Source organism: Oncorhynchus keta, chromosome 14, assembly GCF_023373465.1.
Source record: "Oncorhynchus keta strain PuntledgeMale-10-30-2019 chromosome 14, Oket_V2, whole genome shotgun sequence".
Taxonomy (NCBI): domain Eukaryota; kingdom Metazoa; phylum Chordata; class Actinopteri; order Salmoniformes; family Salmonidae; genus Oncorhynchus; species Oncorhynchus keta.
The window spans coordinates 5,427,298-5,451,718 of record NC_068434.1 but is presented as its reverse complement, the minus strand read 5'-3'; the positions used below and the strand labels follow the sequence as shown (position 1 = coordinate 5,451,718).

The 24,421-nt window shown below is 46.0% G+C and overlaps 1 protein-coding gene across 2 annotated transcripts; it reads right to left on the bottom strand.

The window, feature by feature from the left end:
* Positions 1–1,003: 1,003 nt before the first annotated feature.
* LOC118377300 (uncharacterized) lies at positions 1,004–20,200 on the bottom strand. 2 transcript variants are annotated; one of them, XM_052460858.1, is made up of 4 exons: positions 20,033–20,200; positions 18,713–19,375; positions 6,555–6,799; positions 1,004–1,488 (listed from the first exon to the last, which is right to left on the bottom strand). In XM_052460858.1, the coding sequence occupies exons 1-4, from the start codon at positions 20,082–20,084 to the stop codon at positions 1,180–1,182; spliced, it is 1,269 nt and encodes a 422-aa protein (XP_052316818.1). In that variant the 5' UTR covers positions 20,085–20,200; the 3' UTR covers positions 1,004–1,179. The 2 variants fall into 2 exon arrangements, with proteins under 2 accessions (XP_052316818.1, XP_052316817.1); XM_052460857.1 differs by having other exon boundaries at positions 20,015–20,194.
* Between the last annotated feature and the right edge of the window lie 4,221 nt (positions 20,201–24,421).

The following is a 24,421-nucleotide window of genomic DNA, read 5'->3' as shown; positions in this document are numbered from 1 at the left end:
TGTCACTCTGCCCCTGAACAGGCAGTTAACCCACTGTTCAATGACTAGACCCTCATTGAAAATAAGAATTTGTTCTTAACTGACTTCCCTATTTAAATAAATACAATTCTAATACATCTCCCGGAGTGCCCGAGTTGACAGTGAATTGACCTCAACCCTCCAACTCCCACGTTTCATTCTTGGCAGCCCTGTAGTAAATAGCTGACCTCCCCTCACACACACCTGCCTATTCAACTAGCCATCAACATGTCTATTTACCATGAGAAATGCTGCAGTAGCCCTGATGATGATGTTGACAGTAGCCCTAATGATAATGTTGACAGTAGCCCTAATGATAATGTTGACAGTAGCCCTAATGATAATGTTGACAGTAGCCCTAATGATGATGTTGACAGTAGCCCTGATGATGTTGACAGTAGCCCTAATGATGATGTTGACAGTAGCCCTAATGATGATGTTGACAGTAGCCCTAATGATGATGTTGACAGTAGCCCTGATGATGATGTTGACAGTAGCCCTAATGATGATGTTGACAGTAGCCCTAATGATGATGTTGACAGTAGCCCTAATGATGATGTTGACAGTAGCCCTAATGATGATGTTGACAGTAGCCCTAATGATGATGTTGACAGTAGCCCTAATGATGATGTTGACAGTAGCCCTAATGATGATGTTGACAGTAGCCCTGATGATGATGTTGACAGTAGCCCTGATGACGGTGACTTCCTAAAACAGGGTGTCTGAGAAGACCGATAGACCTTTTCAACAGGAACACCCATACATTCTTGGGGTGTGTTCATTAGGCATCAAACGAAACCAAAACTGTCAGCAAAAGTAAACAGAACAGATGAGTTTCCGTACACCAGATCAAGAGAACCAAATCGAACACCTTCACCGATAAAAAATTTATTGTAAAAATAAAATAAAAAGGTTGAGAGAATAATACTGAATTCCAGATGTTGAACCCTTAATGTCAGAGTTAATTAATTAAACAATTAACAAATTAATGAAAAAACACATTTATTTCATGTAGGCCAAACACTCCAGCAAGAAGTTAAACATACATTTTGAAAGGCATGGAGTTCTTACACACACACACACACACACACACACACACACACACACACACACACACACACACACACACACACACACCAGGTCTGTATCCAACCCTTTCTTCTATAAGGCCTCTGATTCCATCTGGTCTCTGTCCTCAGTTCCATCATCATGTCTGGTGATGGTCGAGGCCCCGGCAACAGCCCCACCTCCTGCCTCCACCCTGCTACACTGGTGGCAACAGCTGCAGCTGTGATGTGGTGTCTGCTTCTGGCTCTGCTGGTTCTGGGCCAGGCCACTGAGGAGCGTCAGTACCCTGATCTCATGCGCCATACGGGCCTTCTCCCTCCGGTCCTCCCTGTCCGCCGCCTCCCTCTGCCTCAGCTCCTCTCTCTCCAGCCACTGAGAGAGCAAGGCCTGCTGCCAGCGAGCCTGACAAAGAGACAGAGAGAGAACGTTTAGACACCGAGTCTTCTACCAAAAGCATTATGATGTACAGCTTATATTACACATACAGTGGGGAAAAAAAGTATTTAGTCAGCCACCAATTGTGCAGGTTCTCCCACTTAACAAGATGAGAGGCCTGTAATTTTCATCATAGGTACACTTCAACTATGACAGACAAAATGAGGGGGGGAAAAAAAAATCAAGAAAATCACATTGTAGGATTTTTAATGAATTTATTTGCACATTATGGTGGAAAATAAGTATTTGGTCAATAACAAAAGTTTATCTCAATACTTTGTTATATACCCTTTGTTGGCAATGACAGAGGTCAAACTTTTTCTGTAAGTCTTCACAAGGTTTTCACACACTGTTGCTGGTATTTTGGCCAATTCCTCCATGCATATCTCCTCTAGAGCAGTGATGTTTTGGGGCTGTTGCTGGGCAACACAGACTTTCAACTCCCTCCAAAGATTTTCTATGGGGTTGAGATCTGGAGACTGGCTTGGCCACTCCAGGACCTTGAAATGCTTCTTACGAAGCCACTCCTTAGTTGCCCGGGCGGTGTGTTTGGGATCATTGTCATGCTGAAAGACCCAGTCACGTTTCATCTTCAATGCCCTTGCTGATGGAAGGAGGATTCCACTCAAAATCTCACAATACATGGCCCCATTCACTCTTTCCTTTACACGGATCAGTCGTCCAGGTCCCTTTGCAGAAAAACTGCCCCAAAGCATGATGTTCCCACCCCCATGCAGCATTCGTTGTCCTCCAAACACGACGAGTTGAGCTTTACCAAAAAGTTATATTTTGGTTTCATCAGACCATATGACATTCTCCCAATCTTCTTCTGGATCATCCAAATGCTCTCGAGCAAACTTCAGACGGGCCTGGACATGTACTGGCCTAAGTAGGGGGACACGTCTGGCACTGCAGGATTTGAGTCCCTGGCGTAGTGTGTTACTGATGGTAGGCTTTGTTACTTTGGTCCCAGCTCTCTGCAGGTCATTCACCAGGTCCCCCCGTGTGGTTCTGGGATAATTGCTCACCGTTCTTGTGATCATTTTGACCCCACGGGGTGAGATCTTGCATGGAGCCCCAGATCGAGGGAGATTATCAGTGGTCTTGTATGTCTTCCATTTCCTAATAATTGCTCCCACAGTTGATTTCTTCAAACCAAGCTGCTTACCTATTGCAGATTCAGTCTTCCCAGCCTGGTGCAGGTCTACAATTTTGTTTCTGGTGTCCTTTGACAGCTCTTTGGTCTTGGCCATAGTGGAGTTTGGAGTGTGACTGTTTTGAGGTTGTGGACAGTCTTTTAAACTGATAACAAGTTCAAAGAGGTGGCATTAATACAGGTAATGAGTGGAGGACAGAGGAGCCTCTTAAAGAAGAAGTTACAGGTCTGTGAGAGCCAGATATCTTGCTTGTTTATAGGTGACTAAATACTTATTTTCCACCATAATTTGCAAATAAATTCATTAAAAATCCTACAATGTGATTTTCTGGATTTTTTTTCTCATTTTGTCTGTCATAGTTGAAGTGTACCTATGATGAAAATTACAGGCCTCATCATTTTAAGTGGGAGAACTTGCACAATTGGTGGCTGACAAAGTACTTTTTTGCCCCACTGTAGGTAATAGGGTATTCCCTATAAACTATGGGACTACATAGGTAACAGGGTATTCCCTATAAACTATGGGACTACATAGGTAACAGGGTATTCCCTATAAACTATGGGACTACATAGGTAATAGGGTATTCCCTATAAACTATGGGACTACATAGGTAACCCTATAAACTATGGGACTACATAGGTAACAGGGTATTCCCTATAAACTATGGGACTACATAGGTAACAGGGTATTCCCTATAAACTATGGGACTACATAGGTAACAGGGTATTCCCTATAAACTATGGGACTACATAGGTAACAGGGTATTCCCTATAAACTATGGGACTACATAGGTAACAGGGTATTCCCTATAAACTATGGGACTACATAGGTAACAGGGTATTCCCTATAAACTATGGGACTACATAGGTAACAGGGTATTCCCTATAAACTATGGGACTACATAGGTAACAGGGTATTCCCTATAAACTATGGGACTACATAGGTAACAGGGTATTCCCTATAAACTATGGGACTACATAGGTAACAGGGTATTCCCTATAAACTATGGGACTACATAGGTAACAGGGTATTCCCTATAAACTATGGGACTACATAGGTAACAGGGTATTCCCTATAAACTATGGGACTACATAGGTAACAGGGTATTCCCTATAAACTATGGGACTACATAGGTAACAGGGTATTCCCTATAAACTATGGGACTACATAGGTAACAGGGTATTCCCTATAAACTATGGGACTACATAGGTAACAGGGTATTCCCTATAAACTATGGGACTACATAGGTAACAGGGTATTCCCTATAAACTATGGGACTACATAGGTAACAGGGTATTCCCTATAAACTATGGGACTACATAGGTAACAGGGTATTCCCTATAAACTATGGGACTACATAGGTAACAGGGTATTCCCTATAAACTATGGGACTACATAGGTAACAGGGTATTCCCTATAAACTATGGGACTACATAGGTAACAGGGTATTCCCTATAAACTATGGGACTACATAGGTAACAGGGTATTCCCTATAAACTATGGGACTACATAGGTAACAGGGTATTCCCTATAAACTATGGGACTACATAGGTAACAGGGTATTCCCTATAAACTATGGGACTACATAGGTAACAGGGTATTCCCTATAAACTATGGGACTACATAGGTAACAGGGTATTCCCTATAAACTATGGGACTACATAGGTAACAGGGTATTCCCTATAAACTATGGGACTACATAGGTAACAGGGTATTCCCTATAAACTATGGGACTACATAGGTAACAGGGTATTCCCTATAAACTATGGGACTACATAGGTAACAGGGTATTCCCTATAAACTATGGGACTACATAGGTAACAGGGTATTCCTATAAACTATGGGACTACATAGGTAACAGGGTATTCCCTATAAACTATGGGACTACATAGGTAACAGGGTATTCCCTATAAACTATGGGACTACATAGGTAACAGGGTATTCCCTATAAACTATGGGACTACATAGGTAACAGGGTATTCCCTATAAACTATGGGACTACATAGGTAACAGGGTATTCCCTATAAACTATGGGACTACATAGGTAACAGGGTATTCCCTATAAACTATGGGACTACATAGGTAATAGGGTATTCCCTATAAACTATGGGACTACATAGGTAATAGGGTATTCCCTATAAACTATGGGACTACATAGGTAACAGGGTATTCCCTATAAACTATGGGACTACAGGGCGTCATTTGGGACACAACACATATAATATAGGGTGCGTTCAGAAAGTATTCAGACCCCTTGGACTTTCCCCACATTTTGATACGTTATAGCCTTATTCGAAAAATGATTAAAATGTATTATTTTCCTCCATCAATCTACACACAATAACAAAGATAAAAAAAATTGGGTTTTTAGAAATTTTAGCAAAAAAATATAAAAATACATACGGGAATATCACTTTTACATAATCGTTTCTTTCCCCTCATCAATCTACACACAATACCCCATAATGACATCACAATACCCCATAATGACATCACAATACCCCATAATGACATCACAATACCCCATAATGACAAAGGAAAACCAGATTCATAGAAATATAACATTTACATCAGTATTCAGACCTTTTACTCAGTACTTTGTTGAAGCACCTTTGGCAGCGATTACAGCCTCAAGTCGTCTTGGGTATGACGCTACAAGCTTGGCACACCTGTATTTGGGGAGTTTCTCCCATTCTTCTCTGCAGATCCTCTCAAGCTCTGTCAGGTTGGATGGGGAGCATCGCTGCACAGCTATTTTCAGGTCACTCTCGAGCTGGTTTTCATCAAGGGTCTCTCTGTACTTTGCTCCGTTCATCTTTCCTTCGATCCTGACAAGTCTCCCAGTCCCTGAAAAACATCCCCACAGCATGATGCTGCCACCACCATGCTTCACTGTAGGGATGGTGCCAGGTTTCCTCCAGATGTGACGCTTGGCATTCAGGCCAAAGAGTTCAATCTTGGTTTCATCAGACCAGAGAATCTTGTGTCTTGTGGTCTGAGTCTTTAGGTGCCTTTTGGAAAACTAATAGGGCTGTCATGCCTTTTACTGAGGAGTGGCTTCCGTCTGGTCAATACCATAAAGGCATGATTGGTGAAGGGCTGCAGAGATGGCTGCCCATCTGGAAGGTTCTCCCATCTCCAAAGAGGAACTCTGGAGCTCTGTCAGAGTGACCATCTGGTTCTTAGTCACCTCCCTGACCAAGGCCATTCTCCCCCAAATGCTTAGTTTGGCCGGGCGGCCAGCTCTAGGAAGAGTCTTGATGGTTCTAAACTTCTTCCATTTAAGAATGATGGAGGCCCCTGTATTCTTGGGGACCTTCAATGCTGCAGATTTGTTTTGGTAGCCTTCCCCAAATCTGTGCCCCGGGCACAATCCTCTCTCGGAACTCTACGGACAATTCCTTCGACCTCGTGGCTTGGATTTTTGCTCTGACATGCACTGCCAACTGTGGGACATTATATAGACAGGAGTGTGCCTTCCCAAATCATGTCCAATCAATTACATTTACCACAGTTGTACTCCAATCAAGTTGTAGAAACAACTCAAGGATGATCAATGGCAACAGGATGCACCGGAGCTCAATTTCGATTCTCATAGCAAAGAATCTGAATACTTAAATAAGGTATTATTATTTTTTGTCATTGTGGGGTATTGTGATGTCATTGTGGGGTATTGTGATGTCATTGTGGGGTATTGTGATGTCATTGTGGGGTATTGTGATGTCATTATGGGTTATCGTGTGTAAATTGATGAGGATTAAATTTGATCCATTTTAGAACAAGGCTGTAACGTAACAAAATGTGGAAAAGTCAAGGGGTCTGAATACTTTCTGAATGCCCTGTTTAGATACACATATCTATCTATTAGTCTCTGACCTGCTCCTGCCTCTGACCCTCCAGCTGTACCATCAGACCCCGGGACTCTGAGACCAGTCTCTGGAAGCAGTCTGCCAAGTGCTTCAACACAGGCTCTAGGGGCTGGGTGGAGGCAATGGTGATACCACTGCCCAGGTTGGGGTAATGGTCTGGGGGTGGAGAAAAATGGGAAGCAGGCTGGGGTGGTGGCGGTGTTGACCTGGAGGGTGTTGACCTGGAGCTGCGGTCACCCTCCAATGGATGAACTGCAATGCAAGAGATTAAATAGATTAATTAATCAGATATTCTGATTTTGATAAAGTTTTATTACCACAACATTGAGCAATTTGTTTAACACTTTTTTGGTTACTACATGATTCCATATGTTTTATTTCATAGATTTGATGTCTTCACTATTATTCTACAATGTAGAATCAACAGTTTACCCAAATTGCAAGGTTATTATAGTAAATGAAAACAAGAAACGAAAATTGGAAAAACTATTTAACAAAATAAAAATATCTATAAAAAAACACTTGAAAAACAAACTCTACTGAAACTAATATTTTGGACTGCAAAAAAAATGGAAAGAAAATTGTTTAGTTTTTCTTAGTCTAAAAACTTTCGGCAAAAATCAAAAAAGTTTAAGCTTCTGAATCTGGTGGGTAAATGTTGCCAGGAAATAGCAATGTTTCAAATAGGCCTAGCTTGTGCATCACTTTCACCAATCAATAGGCCTAGCTTGTGCATCACTATCACCAATCAATAGGCCTAGCTTGTGCATCACTATCACCAATCAATAGGCCTAGCTTGTGCATCACTATCACCAATCAATAGGCCTAGCTTGTGCATCACTATCACCAATCAATAGGCCTAGCTTGTGCATCACTATCACCAATCAATAGGCCTAGCTTGTGCATCACTATCACCAATCAATAGGCCTAGCTTGTGCATCACTATCACCAATCAATAGGCCTAGCTTGTGCATCACTATCACCAATCAATAGGCCTAGCTTGTGCATCACTATCACCAATCAATAGGCCTAGCTTGTGCATCACTATCACCAATCAATAGGCCTAGCTTGTGCATCACTATCACCAATCAATAGGCCTAGCTTGTGCATCACTATCACCAATCAATAGGCCTAGCTTGTGCATCACTATCACCAATCAATAGGCCTAGCTTGTGCATCACTATCACCAATCAATAGGCCTAGCTTGTGCATCACTATCACCAATCAATATGCCTAGCTTGTGCATCACTATCACCAATCAATATGCCTAGCTTGTGCATCACTATCACCAATCAATAGGCCTAGCTTGTGCATCACTCTCACCAATCAATAGGCCTAGCTTGTGCATCACTATCACCAATCAATAGGCCTAGCTTGTGCATCACTGTCACCAATCAATAGGCCTAGCTTGTGCATCACTATCACCAATCAATAGGCCTAGCTTGTGCATCACTATCACCAATCAATAGGCCTAGCTTGTGCATCACTATCACCAATCAATAGGCCTAGCTTGTGCATCACTATCACCAGCTAACAGGGAAGAAATCCGAGGACGAGCACGGAGCGTGACTGGGGGGCCAAGCTAGAACAGCTTGTGCATCACTATCACCAGCTAACAGGGAAGAAATCCGAGGACGAGCACGGAGCGTGACTGGGGGGCCAAGCTAGAACAGCTTGTGCATCACTATCACCAGCTAACAGGGAAGAAATCCGAGGACGAGCACGGAGCGTGACTGGGGGGCCAAGCTAGAACAGCTTGTGCATCACTATCACCAGCTAACAGGGAAGAAATCCGAGGACGAGCACGGAGCGTGACTGGGGGGCCAAGCTAGAACAGCTTGTGCATCACTATCACCAGCTAACAGGGAAGAAATCCGAGGACGAGCACAGAGCGTGACTGGGGGGGCCAAGCTAGAACAGCTTGTGCATCACTATCACCAGCTAACAGGGAAGAAATCCGAGGACGAGCACAGAGCGTGACTGGGGGGGCCAAGCTAGAACAGCTTGTGCATCACTATCACCAGCTAACAGGGAAGAAATCCGAGGACGAGCACGGAGCGTGACTGGGGGGCCAAGCTAGAACAGCTTGTGCAGTTGTTGGAGCCGTTTACAATCCACAACTTCAAACTGAAAGCCAGTTGTGTGTCCGATGTGGTGCCGTGCCTTCTCATCCTTGAGGCATTCAACTTCTGTTGCAAAACAGGTCCTTTCTGAAGTCACTGTGTGAGCGCTTCACATGCAATATGGCCTCACTTTTTTCCCTTTTTTTTAAAGCTTATGGCCATTCACAATATACATCTACATAATAGTGTTAAACCAATCAAAATATATTTATATACTTTAAATTCTTCAAAGTTGCCTCCCTTTGCCTTGATGACAGCTTTGCACACTCTGGGCATTCTATCAACCAGCTTCACCTGAAATGCTTGTCCAACGGTCTTGAAGAAGTTCCCACATATGCTGAGCACTTGTTGGCTGCTTTTTCTTCACTCTGCGGTCCAACTCATCCCAATTGGGTTGAGGTCAGGTGAGTGTGGAGGCCAGGTCATCTGATACAGCACTCCATCACTCTCCTTCTTCTTCTTCAAATAGCCCTTACACAGCCTGGATGTGTGTGGGGTCATTGTTATGTTGAAAAACAAATGACAGTCCCACTAAGTGTAAACCAGATGGGATGGCGTATCACTGCAAAATTATGTGGTAGCCATGCTGGTAAAGTGTGCCTTAAATTCTAAATAATTCACAGACAGGGTCACCAGCAAAGCACCCCCATACCTCCTCCTCCATGCTTCACGGTGGGAACCACACACGCAGAGATCATCCGTTCACCTACTCTGCGTCTCATAAAGACACGGCGGTTGGAACCAAAAATCTCAAATATGGACTCATCAGACCAAAGGAAAGATTTCCACCAGTCTAATGTCCATTGCTCATGTTTCTTGGCCCAAGCAAGTCTCCTCTTCTTATCGGTGTCCTTTAGTAGTGGTTTCTTTGCTGAAATTCAACCATGAAGGCCTGATTCACAAGGTCTCTTCTGAACAGTTGATGTTGAGATGTCTGTTACTTGAACTCTGTGAAGCATTTATTTGGGCTGCAATTTTCTGAGGATGGTAACTAATGAACTTATCCTCTGTAGCAGAGCTAACAATTGAGTGGTCCTTTCTTGTGGCGGTCCTCACAAGAGCCAGTTAACTCTAATGAACTTATCCCCTGCAGCAGAGGTAACTCTGGATCTTCCTTTCTTGTGGCGGTCCTCACGAGCCAGTTTCATCATAGCGCTTGATGGTTTTTGTAACTTGAAGAAACGGTGCGGCAGGGTAGCCTAGTGGTTAGAGCGTTGGACTAGTAACCGGAAGGTTACAAGTTCAAACCCCGAGCAGACATGGTACAAATATGTGGTTCACTGTTCCTAAGCCGTCATTGAAAATAAGAATGTGTTCTTAACTGACTTGCCTAGTTAAATAAAGGTTTCAAAAAAAAAAAAAAAAAAAAAAAAAACGTAAAAGTTCCTTTTCGGATTGACTGACCTTCATGTCTTAAAGTAATGATGGACTGACCTTCATGCCTTAAAGTAATGATGGACTGACCTTCATGTATTAAAGTAATGATGGACTGACCTTCATGTCTTAAAGTAATGATGGACTGACCTTCATGTCTTAAAGTAATGATGGACTGACCTTCATGTCTTACAGTAATGATGGACTGACCTTCATGTCTTAAAGTAATGATGGACTGACCTTCATGTATTAAAGTAATGATGGACTGACCTTCATGTCTTAAAGTAATGATGGACTGACCTTCATGTCTTAAAGTAATGATGGACTGACCTTCATGTCTTAAAGTAATGATGGACTGACCTTCATGTCTTAAAGTAATGATGGACTGACCTTCATGTCTTAAAGTAATGATGGACTGACCTTCATGTCTTAAAGTAATGATGGACTGACCTTCATGTCTTAAAGTAATGATGGACTGACCTTCATGTCTTAGAGTAATGATGGACTGACCTTCATGTCTTAAAGTAATGATGGACTGACCTTCATGTCTTAAAGTAATGATGGACAGACCTTCATGTCTTAAAGTAATGATGGACTGACCTTCATGTCTTAAAGTAATGATGGACTGACCTTCATGTCTTAGAGTAATGATGGACAGACCTTCATGTCTTAAAGTAATGATGGACAGACCTTCATGTCTTAAAGTAATGATGGACTGACCTTCATGTCTTAAAGTAATGATGGACTGACCTTCATGTCTTAAAGTAATGATGGACAGACCTTCATGTCTTAAAGTAATGATGGACTGACCTTCATGTCTTAAAGTAATGATGGACTGACCTTCATGTCTTAGAGTAATGATGGACTGTCATATCTCTTTGCTTATTTGAGCTGTTTTGCCAAAATGGTATTTTCTCAAATAGGGCTTTCTTCAGTATATCACCCGTACCTTGTCACAACACAACTGATTGTATAAACTATATTTTAAATTGTTTAGCATTTTTTTGGGTTACTACATGATTCCATATGTGTTATTTCATAGTGTTGATGTCTTCAGTATTATTCTACAATGTAGAAAATAGTAGAAAATAAAGAAGAACCCTGGAATGAGTAGGTTTGACGCGCACACACACACACACACACACACACACACACACACACACACACACACACACAACATATATAAAGCGTAGTAGAATTGCATGAAATGGGTTTATAAAAGGCTAACATTTTCCTGTCCAAAGAAGGGAGAAGAAATGTGATAAAGCCTATATCCTAGGCCTAGTCTAAAAAAATGGACCTTTTCTATTGGTCAGCTTGTCATTCTGTGTGAGAAAGAAATAGCCTATTCTAAACCAACTCTGGGATATACAACCAGTAGCCTACGGCTACACCCCCAATTAACAGCGATGAGGCAGATCAGAAGTTTAACATTTTTGATAAACTATTATTATATGGTTAGAGTGTAGGGGCGGCAGGTAACCTAGTGGTTAGAGTGGAGGGGCGGTAGGTAACCTAGTGGTTAGAGTGGAGGGCGGTAGGTAACCTAGTGGTTAGAGTGTAGGGCGGCAGGTAACCTAGTGGTTAGAGTGTAGGGGCGGCAGGTAACCTAGTGGTTAGATTGTAGGGGTGGCAGGTAACCTAGTGGTTAGAGTGTAGGGGCGGCAGGTAACCTAGTGGTTAGAGTGTAGGGGCGGCAGGTAACCTAGTGGTTAGAGTGTAGAGGCGGCAGGGTAGCCTAGTGGTTAGAGTGTAGGGGCGGCAGGTAACCTAGTGGTTAGAGTGTAGAGGCGGCAGGTAACCTAGTGGTTAGAGTGTAGGGGCGGCAGGTAGCCTAGTGGTTAGAGTGTAGAGGCGGCAGGGTAGCCTAGTGGTTAGAGTGTAGGGGCGGCAGGTAGCCTAGTGGTTAGAGTGTAGAGGAGGCAGGTTACCTAGTGGTTAGAGTGTAGAGGCGGCAGGTAACCTAGTGGTTAGAGTGGAGGGGCGGTAGGTAACCTAGTGGTTAGAGTGTAGAGGTGGCAGGTAACCTAGTGGTTAGAGTGTAGAGGTGGCAGGTAACCTAGTGGTTAGAGTGTAGAGGCGGCAGGTAACCTAGTGGTTAGAGTGTAGAGGAGGCAGGTTACCTAGTGGTTAGAGTGTAGAGGGCGGCAGGTAACCTAGTGGTTAGAGTGGAGGGCGGTAGGTAACCTAGTGGTTAGAGTGTAGAGGTGGCAGGTAACCTAGTGGTTAGAGTGTAGAGGTGGCAGGTAACCTAGTGGTTAGAGTGTAGAGGCGGCAGGTAACCTAGTGGTTAGAGTGGAGGGGCGGTAGGTAACCTAGTGGTTAGAGTGGAGGGGCGGTAGGTAACCTAGTGGTTAGAGTGTAGGGGCGGCAGGTAACCTAGTGGTTAGAGTGGAGGGGCGGCAGGTAACCTAGTGGTTAGAGTGTAGGGGCGGCAGGTAACCTAGTGGTTAGAGTGTAGGGGCGGCAGGTAACCTAGTGGTTAGAGTGTAGGGGCGGCAGGTAACCTAGTGGTTAGAGTGTAGAGGCGGCAGGGTAGCCTAGTGGTTAGAGTGTAGGGGCGGCAGGTATCCTAGTGGTTAGAGTGTAGAGGCGGCAGGTAACCTAGTGGTTAGAGTGTAGGGGCGGCAGGTAGCCTAGTGGTTAGAGTGTAGAGGCGGCAGGGTAGCCTAGTGGTTAGAGTGTAGGGGCGGCAGGTAACCTAGTGGTTAGAGTGTAGAGGTGGCAGGGTAGCCTAGTGGTTAGAGTGTAGGGGCGGCAGGTAACCTAGTGGTTAGAGTGTAGGGGCGGCAGGTAACCTAGTGGTTAGAGTGTAGGGGCGGCAGGTAGCCTAGTGGTTAGAGTGTAGGGGCGGCAGGTAGCCTAGTGGTTAGAGTGTAGGGGCGGCAGGTAACCTAGTGGTTAGAGTGTAGGGGCGGCAGGTAACCTAGTGGTTAGAGTGGAGGGGCGGCAGGTAACCTAGTGGTTAGAGTGTAGGGGCGGCAGGTAACCTAGTGGTTAGAGTGTAGGGGCGGCAGGTTACCTAGTGGTTAGAGTGTAGGGGCGGCAGGTAACCTAGTGGTTAGAGTGTAGGGGCGGCAGGTTACCTAGTGGTTAGAGTGTAGGGCGGCAGGTTACCTAGTGGTTAGAGTGTAGGGGCGGCAGGTAACCTAGTGGTTAGAGTGTAGAGGTGGTAGGGTAGCCTAGTGGTTAGAGTGTAGGGGCGGCAGGTAACCTAGTGGTTAGAGTGGAGGGGCGGCAGGTAACCTAGTGGTTAGAGTGTAGGGGCGGCAGGTAGCCTAGTGGTTAGAGTGTAGGGGCGGCAGGTAGCCTAGTGGTTAGAGTGTAGGGGCGGCAGGTAACCTAGTGGTTAGAGTGTAGGGGCGGCAGGTAACCTAGTGGTTAGAGTGGAGGGGCGGCAGGTAACCTAGTGGTTAGAGTGTAGGGGCGGCAGGTAACCTAGTGGTTAGAGTGTAGGGGCGGCAGGTAACCTAGTGGTTAGAGTGTAGGGGCGGCAGGTAACCTAGTGGTTAGAGTGTAGGGGCGGCAGGTAACCTAGTGGTTAGAGTGGAGGGGCGGCAGGTAACCTAGTGGTTAGAGTGTAGGGGCGGTAGGTAACCTAGTGGTTAGAGTGTAGAGGCGGCAGGTTACCTAGTGGTTAGAGTGTAGGGCGGTAGGTAACCTAGTGGTTAGAGTGTAGAGGCGGCAGGTTACCTAGTGGTTAGAGTGTAGGGGCGGTAGGTAACCTAGTGGTTAGAGTGTAGAGGCGGCAGGTTACCTAGTGGTTAGAGTGGAGGGGCGGCAGGTTACCTAGTGGTTAGAGTGTAGGGGCGGCAGGTTACCTAGTGGTTAGAGTGTAGGGGCGGCAGGTAACCTAGTGGTTAGAGTGTAGGGGCGGCAGGTAACCTAGTGGTTAGAGTGTAGGGCGGTAGGTAACCTAGTGGTTAGAGTGTAGGGGCGGCAGGTTACCTAGTGGTTAGAGTGTAGGGACGGCAGGTAACCTAGTGGTTAGAGTGGAGGGCGGCAGGTTACCTAGTGGTTAGAGTGTAGGGGCGGCAGGTTACCTAGTGGTTAGAGTGTAGGGGCGGCAGGTAACCTAGTGGTTAGAGTGTAGGGGCGGTAGGTAACCTAGTGGTTAGAGTGTAGGGGCGGCAGGTTACCTAGTGGTTAGAGTGTAGGGGCGGCAGGTTACCTAGTGGTTAGAGTGTAGGGGCGGTAGGTAACCTAGTGGTTAGAGTGTAGGGGCGGCAGGTAACCTAGTGGTTAGAGTGTAGAGGCGGTAGGTAACCTAGTGGTTAGAGTGTAGGGGCGGCAGGTAACCTAGTGGTTAGAGTGTAGGGGCGGCAGGTAACCTAGTGGTTAGAGTGTAGGGGCGGCAGGTAACCTAGTGGTTAGAGTGTAGGGGCGGCAGGTAACCTAGTGGTTAGAGTGGAGGGGCGGCAGGTAACCTAGTGGTTAGAGTGGAGGGGCGGCAGGTAACCTAGTGGTTAGAGTGTAGGGGCGGCAGGTAACCTAGTGGTTAGAGTGGAGGGGCGGCAGGTAACCTAGTGGTTAGAGTGGAGGGGCAGCAGGTAACCTAGTGGTTAGAGTGGAGGGGCGGCAGGTAACCTAGTGGTTAGAGTGTAGAGGCGGCAGGTAACCTAGTGGTTAGAGTGTAGGGGCGGCAGGTAACCTAGTGGTTAGAGTGTAGGGGCGGCAGGTAACCTAGTGGTTAGAGTGGAGGGGCGGCAGGTAATCTAGTGGTTAGAGTGTAGGGGCGGTAGGTAACCTAGTGGTTAGAGTGTAGGGGCGGTAGGTAACCTAGTGGTTAGAGTGTAGGGGTGGCAGGTAACCTAGTGGTTAGAGTGTAGGGGCGGCAGGTAGTCTAGTGGCTAGAGTATCGGGACGACAGGTAACCTAGTGGTTAGAGTGTAGGGGCGGCAGGTAGTCTAGTGGCTAGAGTATCGGGACGACAGGTAACCTAGTGGTTAGTGTAGGGGCGGCAGGTAACCTAGTGGCTAGAGTGTAGGGGCGGCAGGTAACCTAGTGGTTAGAGTGTAGGGGCGGCAGGTAACCTAGTGGCTAGAGTATAGGGACGACAGGTAACCTAGTGGTTAGAGTGTAGGGGCGGCAGGTAACCTAGTGGCTAGAGTGTAGGGGCGGCAGGTAACCTAGTGGCTAGAATGTAGGGACGGCAGGTAACCTAGTGGCTAGAGTATCGGGACGGCAGGTAACCTAGTGGCTAGAGTATAGGGACGGCAAGTAACCTAGTGGTTAGAGCGTAGGGGCGGCAGGTAACCTAGTGGCTAGAGTGTAGGGGCAGCAGGTAACCTAGTGGCTAGAGGCGGCAGGTAACCTAGTGGTTAGAGTGTAGGGACGGCAGGTAACCTAGTGGCTAGAGTATAGGGACGGCAAGTAACCTAGTGGTTAGAGCGTAGGGGCGGCAGGTAACCTAGTGGTTAGAGCGTAGGGGCGGCAGGTAACCTAGTGGTTAGAGTGTAGAGGCGGCAGGTAACCTAGTGGCTAGAGTGTAGGGGCGGCAGGTAACCTAGTGGCTAGAGTGTAGGGGCGGCAGGTAACCTAGTGGCTAGAGTGTAGGGGCGGCAGGTAACCTAGTGGCTAGAGTGTAGGGACGGCAGGTAACCTAGTGGTTAGAGCGTAGGGGCGGCAGGTAACCTAGTGGTTAGAGTGTAGAGATGGCAGGTAACCTACTGGTTAGAGTGTAGAGCCGGCAGGTAACCTAGTGTTTAGAACGTTGGACTAGTAACCGAAATGTTGCAAGATCGAATCCCCGAGCTGACAAGGTAACAATCTGTCGTTCTGCCCTGAACAACGACGCACCTGGAACCAGCAGGACCCCATAATAGTTCACCTCAAAAGCCACTTGGGCAAAAGCCAGGGAAAATGCAGAGCGCCAAATTCAAATAAATTACTATAAAAATCAAACTTTCATTAAATCACACATGCAAGATAGCAAATTAAAGCTACACTTGTTGTGAATCCAGCCGACATGTCAGATTTCAAAAAGGCTTTCCAGCGAAAGCAAACGATGCTATTATCTGATGATAGTACAACAGTAAACAAAGAGAAAGCATATTTCAACCCTGCAGGCGCGACACAAAACGCAGAAATAAAAATATAATTATAACCTTTGACGAAGCTTCTTCTGTTGTCCAATATGTCCCATAAACATCACAAATGTAACTCCGTCGATGTCCATTTATTTGGTGCGTTTGATCCAGAAAAACACCGGTTCCAACTTGCGCAACGTCGCTACAAAATCTCTCAAAAGTTACCTGTAAACTTTGCCAAAACATTTCAAACTACTTTTGTAATACAACTTTAGGTATCTTTTTAACGTAAATAATCGATAAAATTGAAGACGGGATGATCTGAGGAAAACAAACTGAAGCTTTCTGGTCACGCTCCTCCTCCTCCTCTATCTAACAGTACACTTCAAGTGACCCTCATTCAAGATGGCCGTACTTCTTCATTACACAAAGGAATAACCTCAACCAATTTCTAAAGACTGGTGACAATATCAACTGCAAGAAGGTTCCTTAGAAATCTGGATGAAAATCCATTGAAAAGAGAATGACCTCAACAACAAAAAAAAATCTGGATGGTTTGTCTTCGGGTTTGGCCTGCTAAATAAGTTCTGTTATACTCACAGACATGATTCAAACAGTTTTAGAAACTTCAGAGTGTTTTCTACCAAAATATACTAATAATATGCATATCTTATCTTCTGGGGATGAGTAGCAGGCAGTTGAATTTGGGTATGCATTTCATCCGGACGTGAAAACACTGCCCCGTAAACAAAAGGTTAAACAAATATTGGCATCGATCCTTTTTGCACATTTAATGACTCATCACATACACTGCTGCTACTGTTTATCATCGGTCACTATTTCTAGTTGTATGTACATATCTACCTCAATTACCTCGTACCACCGCACACTCGGAGCAGCAGGTAACCTAGTGGTTAGAGTGTACAGATGGCAGGTAACCTAGTGGTTAGAGTGTAGAGATCGCAGGTAACCTAGTGGTTAGAGCGTTGGGCCAGTAACCGAAAGGATGCTAGACCAAATCCCTGACTAGGTAAAAGACAGCATCCCCAGAGCATGCGCAGACCAGCTGGCTGGTGTGTTTACGGACATATTCAATCAATCCAGTCTGCTGTTCCCACATGCTTCAAGAGGGCCACCGTTGTTCCTGTTCCCAAGAAAGCTAAGGTAACTGAGCTAAATTACTATCGCACCGTAGCACTCACTTGCGTCATCATGAAGTGCTTTGAGAGACTAGTCAAGGCCCATATCACCTCCACCCTACCTGACACACTAGACCCACTCCAATTTGCTTACCGCCCAAATAGGTCCACAGACGATGCAATCGCAACCACACTGCACACTGCCCTAACCCACCTGGACAAGAGGAATACCTATGTGAGAATGCTGTTCATCGACTACAGCTCGGCATTCAACACCATAGTACCCTCCAAACTCGTCATCAAGCTCGAGACCCTGAGTCTCGACCCCGCCCTGTGCAACTGGGTACTGGACTTCCTGACGGGCCGCCCCCAGGTGGTGAGGGTAGGTAACAACATCTCCACCCCGCTGATCCTCAACACTGGGGGCCCACAAGGGTGCGTTCTGAGCGCTCTCCTGTACTCCCTGTTCACCCACGACTGTGTGGCCATGCACGCCTCCAACTCAATCATCAAGTTTGCAGACGACACTAGTGGTAGGCTTGATTACCAACAATGACGAGATGGCCTACAGGGAGGAGGTGAGGGCCCTCGGAGTGTGGTGTCAGGAAAATAACCTCACACTCAACGTTAACAAAACAAAGGAGATGATTGTGGACTTCAGGAAACAGCAGAGGGAACACTCCCTATCCACATCGATGGAACAGTAGTGGAGAGGGTAGTAAGTTTCAAGTTCCTCGGCGTACACATCACAGACAAACTGAATTGGTCAACCCACGCAGAAAGCGTGGTGAAGAAGGCACAGCAGCGCCTCTTCAACCTCAGGAGGCTGAAGAAATTCGGCTTGTCACCAAAAGCACTCAAACTTTTACAGACGCATAATCGAGAGCATCATGTCGGGCTGTATCACCGCCTGGTACGGCAACTGCTCCGCCCTCAACCGTAAGGCTCTCCAGAGGGTAGTGAGGTGTGCACAACGCATCACCGGGGGAAAACGACCTGCCCTCCAGGACACCTACACCACCCAATGTCACAGGAAGGCCATAAAGATCATCAAGGACAACAACCACCCGAGCCACTGCCTGTTCACCCCGCTATCACCCAGAAGGCGAGTTCAGTACAGGTGCATCAAAGCTGGGACCGAGAGACTGAAAAACAGCTTCTATCTCAAGGCCATCAGACTGTTAAACAGCCACCACTAACATTGAGTGGCTGCTGCCAACACACTGTCATTGACACTGACCCAACTCCAGCCACTTTAATAATGGAAAAATTGATGTAAGAACTGTAATACTAGCCACTTTAAACAATGCCACTTAATATAATGTTTATATACCCTACATTACTCATCTCATATGTATATACTCGATACCATCTACTATAAAATTTGATTTGATAACATCTTGCTGAGTCTACCTTTGATGATATAATTATAATCAGTGGCATTGATAGCAGAAAGTGTGACCGACCGAGAGAGAGTCAGACAGAGAGTAGAGTACATACCAGCAGGTTCATGATAGTCGTTGCTGTGCTCTAGAAAAGCATCATGGCGTCTTCCACCCGGGCCAACCAGTGACCGAGTGGTGATTCCTACATCGTTGAACTCGTAGTCGTCTGTGTCGTCTGCCTCCCTGTCCTCCTCCACCTTCATCTCAGACACCATATACCGTGAGTTCCGTCCTGCCGTCCCTTCCGAAGATACAAAATTGCATCCTCCTCCTAGTCTTCCAATCCCTTCAGATCCCAAATAGCGCCCTGTTTCTGCGATCAATTCAGAACCAAAATGGCACCCTCCTAATAATCCTCCTATGCCTTCGGAAGATCCAAAATGCCGCCCTCCTCCAGTCCCTTCCATAGCGCGATTTCTCCCCAGCACAGCATCCATCTCAGAGTAGTACCTGAAACTGCAGGGTTGGGAGTCATCCACGCTCATCAGCAGCTTGGCTCTGACATAGTTGGCCTTGAGGGTCTTGACGCGGAGCCGGCACTGGTGGGGACTGCGGGAGAAGCCCAGGTCACACATGCGGGTTGACAGGTGTTTGAAAACATGGCGGTTACGGACATTCTCCGCCAGGCTCTTCTGCACTCGCTCGTCACTCCAGGCACACAGCAACACCTGGGTCTCTTCCACTGTCCAGTTGACGGAGCGCTCGGCCTCTCGCTTTCCTGCAGGAAAGAGTACAGTTACAGTACGGCAAATGTTCAAAACAAGATGGCCGACTGACTGTGGTAACACCTTATCGACATGTACAGTAGCTAGGTTTATACAGTAGAGACTGGTACAGTGGTACTAGCTGATATTACTAGATTTGTTGCCCTGAACCAAATGACACTGAATTACAGGAAACAGGTGCGTCTTAATTCCTGGCTGCAAAAGTGTGAAGCATGCAGACTGCTGATGGTGCTTAGCTATAAAGTATCTGGAATATCTCACATTTCTGCTAGAATGTTTGGCAACAATATCGTACTAGTTATCACTTGACTGTTGTCAACAACAACATAAATGTTGGAGTACCTAGCTAGTAGGCTAGCTAGTTAGCTACTAAGCAAGAGTCAAGAGAAGTTTCGGTTTCCAAACCAGTCTGCTTTGCGACATAGCTATCTAACATCAAAACGGGCATTATCAAGTCTAAAAATACATTTAAAAAACATGAGCATTTTCAATAGCAAAGTGAAATCGAAGCATTGTCAGGATGTGAAGCTAAGCTTTTGCTGACTTTGGCTAGCTTCAACACGTTACGAATGAGATGCATTGCAACGTTAACAACTAAATGTGTAAAACGTTTTTTTAAAAACATACAGCACCTTTTTTCAGAAACTTACTTTTAGTAGAAGTTGTCACCGAATTAGTAGAGTTGATAATTGGAGGATTCATTCTTTTTAAATATATATTTTTTTTGTTGCTTTCAATTTGAAATAAACATCCACAGATAACGGTGTGATTTCCTCTTCCGGTTTCAGAGTCTTGTTTGCGTGACGTCACCACGAGACAAGGAGGTTTCCTTCTTCTTTTTTTTTGCAGTGGCGTAAACAAACTGAAAACTGCAATTGAAATAGAATATAGAATGCAATATAACAAAATACCACATTAAATGTTCCCAAGTAAAATATGTGATCAAGAAAAAAATTAAGAATATATATATATACATATTTTTTTTGATAAGACAAAACGTTTTTACTCATCATTAATTTATCAAAATGTCTGTCTCTCTCCTTTGAGATGAGAAAGAGGAACAAGACAATGTGAGAACAGTGTGTCTTGTAAAGGAGGAGGAGGTGAAAGCTCTTCTGAGATTCCCAATACTGCGTTTGGCAGTGTGCATTCTGCAATGTACATATAACATTTGAGTCATTTAGCAGACACTCTTATAATAATAATATATGCCATTTAGCAGACGCTTTTATCCAAAGCGACTTACAGTCATGTGTGCATACATTCTACGTATGGGTGGTCCCGGGCAGCGACTCAGCCATAGCCATTTTGGAAACAGAGCCATGCAGAACCAAAGTGTGAGAGATTGGCTGTGACTACTAACACTGCATAGTAGTGATAGCTTCATCAAAAAAATGGATAGAGGACACAACTTCGATGTAACAGTGTTTTAGCATGGACATCGCCATTGAGCGCTTCCACCATTTTAAAGTAGTCAACTGGGTGGGAATTCCAACTTCATTGGCTGATCTCTCCAGATTACCCTTGTGGGGGTCATGTCCAACCGGGTCATCAGGAGGGAACAGCTAATTGTGAAGAAGAACATTTTGCTAGCTACATTGCCTCAATGGCCGTGAACGCACAGACGGAATTAAATAGAGATGTTTCTTCTATTCATCTCTATGGAGAGCCTGGAGCATAGTGATCACGCGCACGCACACACACACACACACACACACACACACACACACACACACACACACACACACACACACACACACACACACACACACACACACACACACACACACACACACACACACACACACACACACACACACACACACACACACACACACAACCACTGTCCCCTGCATATTAGCTACTGGTTCTCGTCTCCTCTTTCTGCGCTCACTGACCTTCTGACCTTCTCCTCATGCCAGGGAGAGATATACAACCAGTCTCTCTGTCTCTTCCTTCTCCCTCTGAGTGTGTGTGTGTGTGTTCATGCATGATATACAACCTGTCTGCTCAGTAAGGGAGAATACATCCCATAATTCCCATCCCTTCTCCCCTGTCCTAGCCAGACATTATTACAAGCCTATACTTGTTATTTATTACAGTAATATATTATCACAAGCTCAGCCTGTCCCTGGGAAGTCACGCTTTTAGCAAGATAACTGTTCCTGTCCCATGATGTTAAAAGAGAGAATCCGGAGGTAAAAACCTTGAATCTTAAAAGATCATCACGTTATGTTCTGGTGGTAACAGTCTTTACCTGCTTATTTTCATGGCAAAACTAAGTGTTACGGTACAATTCCTCTGTGGCTCGATGAGTCCTCTCGTGTGTGTGTGTGTGTGTGTGTGTGTGTGTGTGTGTGTGTGTGTGTGTGTGTGTGTGTGTGTGTGTGTGTGTGTGTGTGTGTGTGTGTGTGTGTGTGTGTGTGTGTGTGTGTGTGTGTGTGTGTGTGTAATAATGCTGCAGTGTTGCTGCCTGAGAGAGGCTGCGTTTGACTTTTCAAATAAGAGCATTTTCATGTTATTTTTGTTCAAGACAAATAATTTAGTGCTCTACTCTTACAACACAATTCCTATTCTAACCTATTTAACCACTATTAAATCACTATTAAATCAATTTAGCCACTATTCTAACCTATTTAACCACTATTAAATCACTATTAAATCAATTTAGCCACTATTCTAACCTATTTAACCACTATTAAATCACTATTAAATCAATTTAGCCACTATTCTAACCTATTCTAACCTATTTAATCACTATTAAATCAATTTAGCCACTATTCTAACCTATTCTAACCTATTTAATCACTATTTAATCAATTTAGCCACTATTCTAACCTATTCTAACCTATTTAATCACTATTAAATCAATTTAGCCACTATTCTAACCTATTTAACCACTATTCTAACCAATTTAACCACTATTTAACCAATTTAGCCACTATTTAGTCTAAAATGTTCTTGAATAACTTTATGTGTTTGTGTTTAAATTCAAACCATGTGGATTCTCAGTGATTATTCAGCAGTCCAGTGTTGACTGTACAGGCAAGGATAGTAAACTGCATCATTGAACAAATCAGTGTACGATCAGTTTCCTTTTTTTACACTAAATAAGATACTGTGAGACAATAGCAGGAAGATGTTCAGATATGTACATTTAACAATTTTCTACCTATAGAGGTTTTCAATACATGATGTTTATAATAGTATGTTTCCCTCGTCTTCATCCTCCTATAGCTTGTCTCCAGCTGCAACCGTATCCATGTATAGCAGAGTGGGACCCCCCCCCCCCCCCCGACCCCCCCCGACCCCACATATGGCTCGACAATCATACGCCAAGTAATTTACGAGACGTTGTGAAGCGTGAGCTTCAGAGAAATAGCTTTAGATATGTGCGGCTGTCTCTATAGTAGGCCTGCTACTCTGCTTTTTCAAAAAAGGCAGGCAGCCCCAATGACAGTGTCTGGAACAGCACCTGATGTCTTTTACAGTGCACAACATTTGACCATATCCCTATGGGCCCTGTACAAATGAGTACTGCACTATTAAAAAAATAAAATGTCCCATTTGGGACACGGTAGTCCGTCCACCCACTCCCTGCGTGGACACCCTCTAATCACGAGGCTCCTTTATAGCATCCACCTTCCAATTATGTGGCGGAGATTTTGACCAACGTGTGGCGTGACCAATAGCCATCCGCCATGTAAGACCCGGGTCGGGAGGCGGAGCGTAATACTGCACCTACAGAGAGAAGAACTGGAGTACGAGAAGGGTTGCACATCTGTGAAAAGGATTCCTTTCATTCCAATCCTCTCAAAATATAATAATAATATATGCCATTTAGCAGACGCTTTTATCCAAAGCGACTTACAGTCATGTGTGCATACATTCTACGTATGGGTGGTCCCGGGGATCGAACCCACTACCCTGGCGTTACAAGCACCATGCTCTACCAACTGAGCTACAGAAGGACCTCCTTAATACGTGAAGGGATCTATATTAAACTACCAACTGAGCTACAGAAGTTGGCGGAACAACAACAAATGGCGTCCCTTTCCTACTTCTGGGCCCTGGTCTGTGGGCCCTGGTCTATGGGCCCTGGTCTGTGGTCCCTGGACTGTGGGCCCTGGTCTGTGGGCCCTGGTCTGTGGGCCCTGGTCTATGGGCCCTGGTCTGTGGGCCCTGGACTATGGGCCCTGGTCTGTGGGCCCTGGTCTGTGGGCCCTGGTCTGTGGGCCCTGGTCTGTGGGCCCTGGTCTATGGGCCCTGGTCTGTGGGCCCTGGTCTGTGGGCCCTGGTCTGTGGGCCCTGGTCTGTGGGCCCTGGACTGTGGGCCCTGGTCTATGGGCCCTGGTCTGTGGGCCCTGGTCTGTGGGCCCTGGTCTGTGGGCCCTGGACTATGGGCCCTGGTCTGTGGGCCCTGGTCTGTGGGCCCTGGTCTATGGGCCCTGGTCTGTGGGCCCTGGTCTGTGGGCCCTGGACTATGGGCCCTGGTCTGTGGGCCCTGGTCTGTGGGCCCTGGTCTGTGGGCCCTGGTCTGTGGGCCCTGGTCTGTGGGCCCTGGTCTGTGGGCCCTGGTCTATGGGCCCTGGTCTGTGGGCCCTGGTCTGTGGGCCCTGGTCTGTGGGCCCTGGTCTGTGGGCCCTGGTCTGTGGGCCCTGGTCTGTGGGCCCTGGTCTGTGGGCCCTGGTCTGTGGGCCCTGGTCTGTGGGCCCTGGACTGTGGGCCCTGGTCTGTGGGCCCTGGACTATGGGCCCTGGTCTGTGGGCCCTGGTCTATGGGCCCTGGTCTGTGGGCCCTGGACTATGGGCCCTGGTCTATGGGCCCTGGTCTGTGGGCCCTGGACTATGGGCCCTGGTCTGTGGGCCCTGGTCTGTGGGCCCTGGTCTGTGGGCCCTGGACTATGGGCCCTGGTCTATGGGCCCTGGTCTGTGGGCCCTGGTCTATGGGCCCTGGTCTGTGGGCCCTGGTCTGTGGGCCCTGGTCTGTGGGCCCTGGTCTGTGGGCCCTGGTCTGTGGGCCCTGGTCTGTGGGCCCTG

Bases quoted from the DNA above. Each gene is read 5' to 3' on its own strand.
- LOC118377300 (XM_052460857.1), bottom strand. From the start codon at position 20,084: ATGAATCCTCCAATTATCAACTCTACTAATTCGGTGACAACTTCTACT. The intron at 6,800-18,712 runs GTATGTACTCTA...CTTGCATTGCAG, and splicing joins CGACTATCATGAACCTGCTG to TTCATCCATTGGAGGGTGAC. The intron at 1,489-6,554 runs GTCAGAGACTAA...TCTCTTTGTCAG, and splicing joins AGGGTCAGAGGCAGGAGCAG to GCTCGCTGGCAGCAGGCCTT.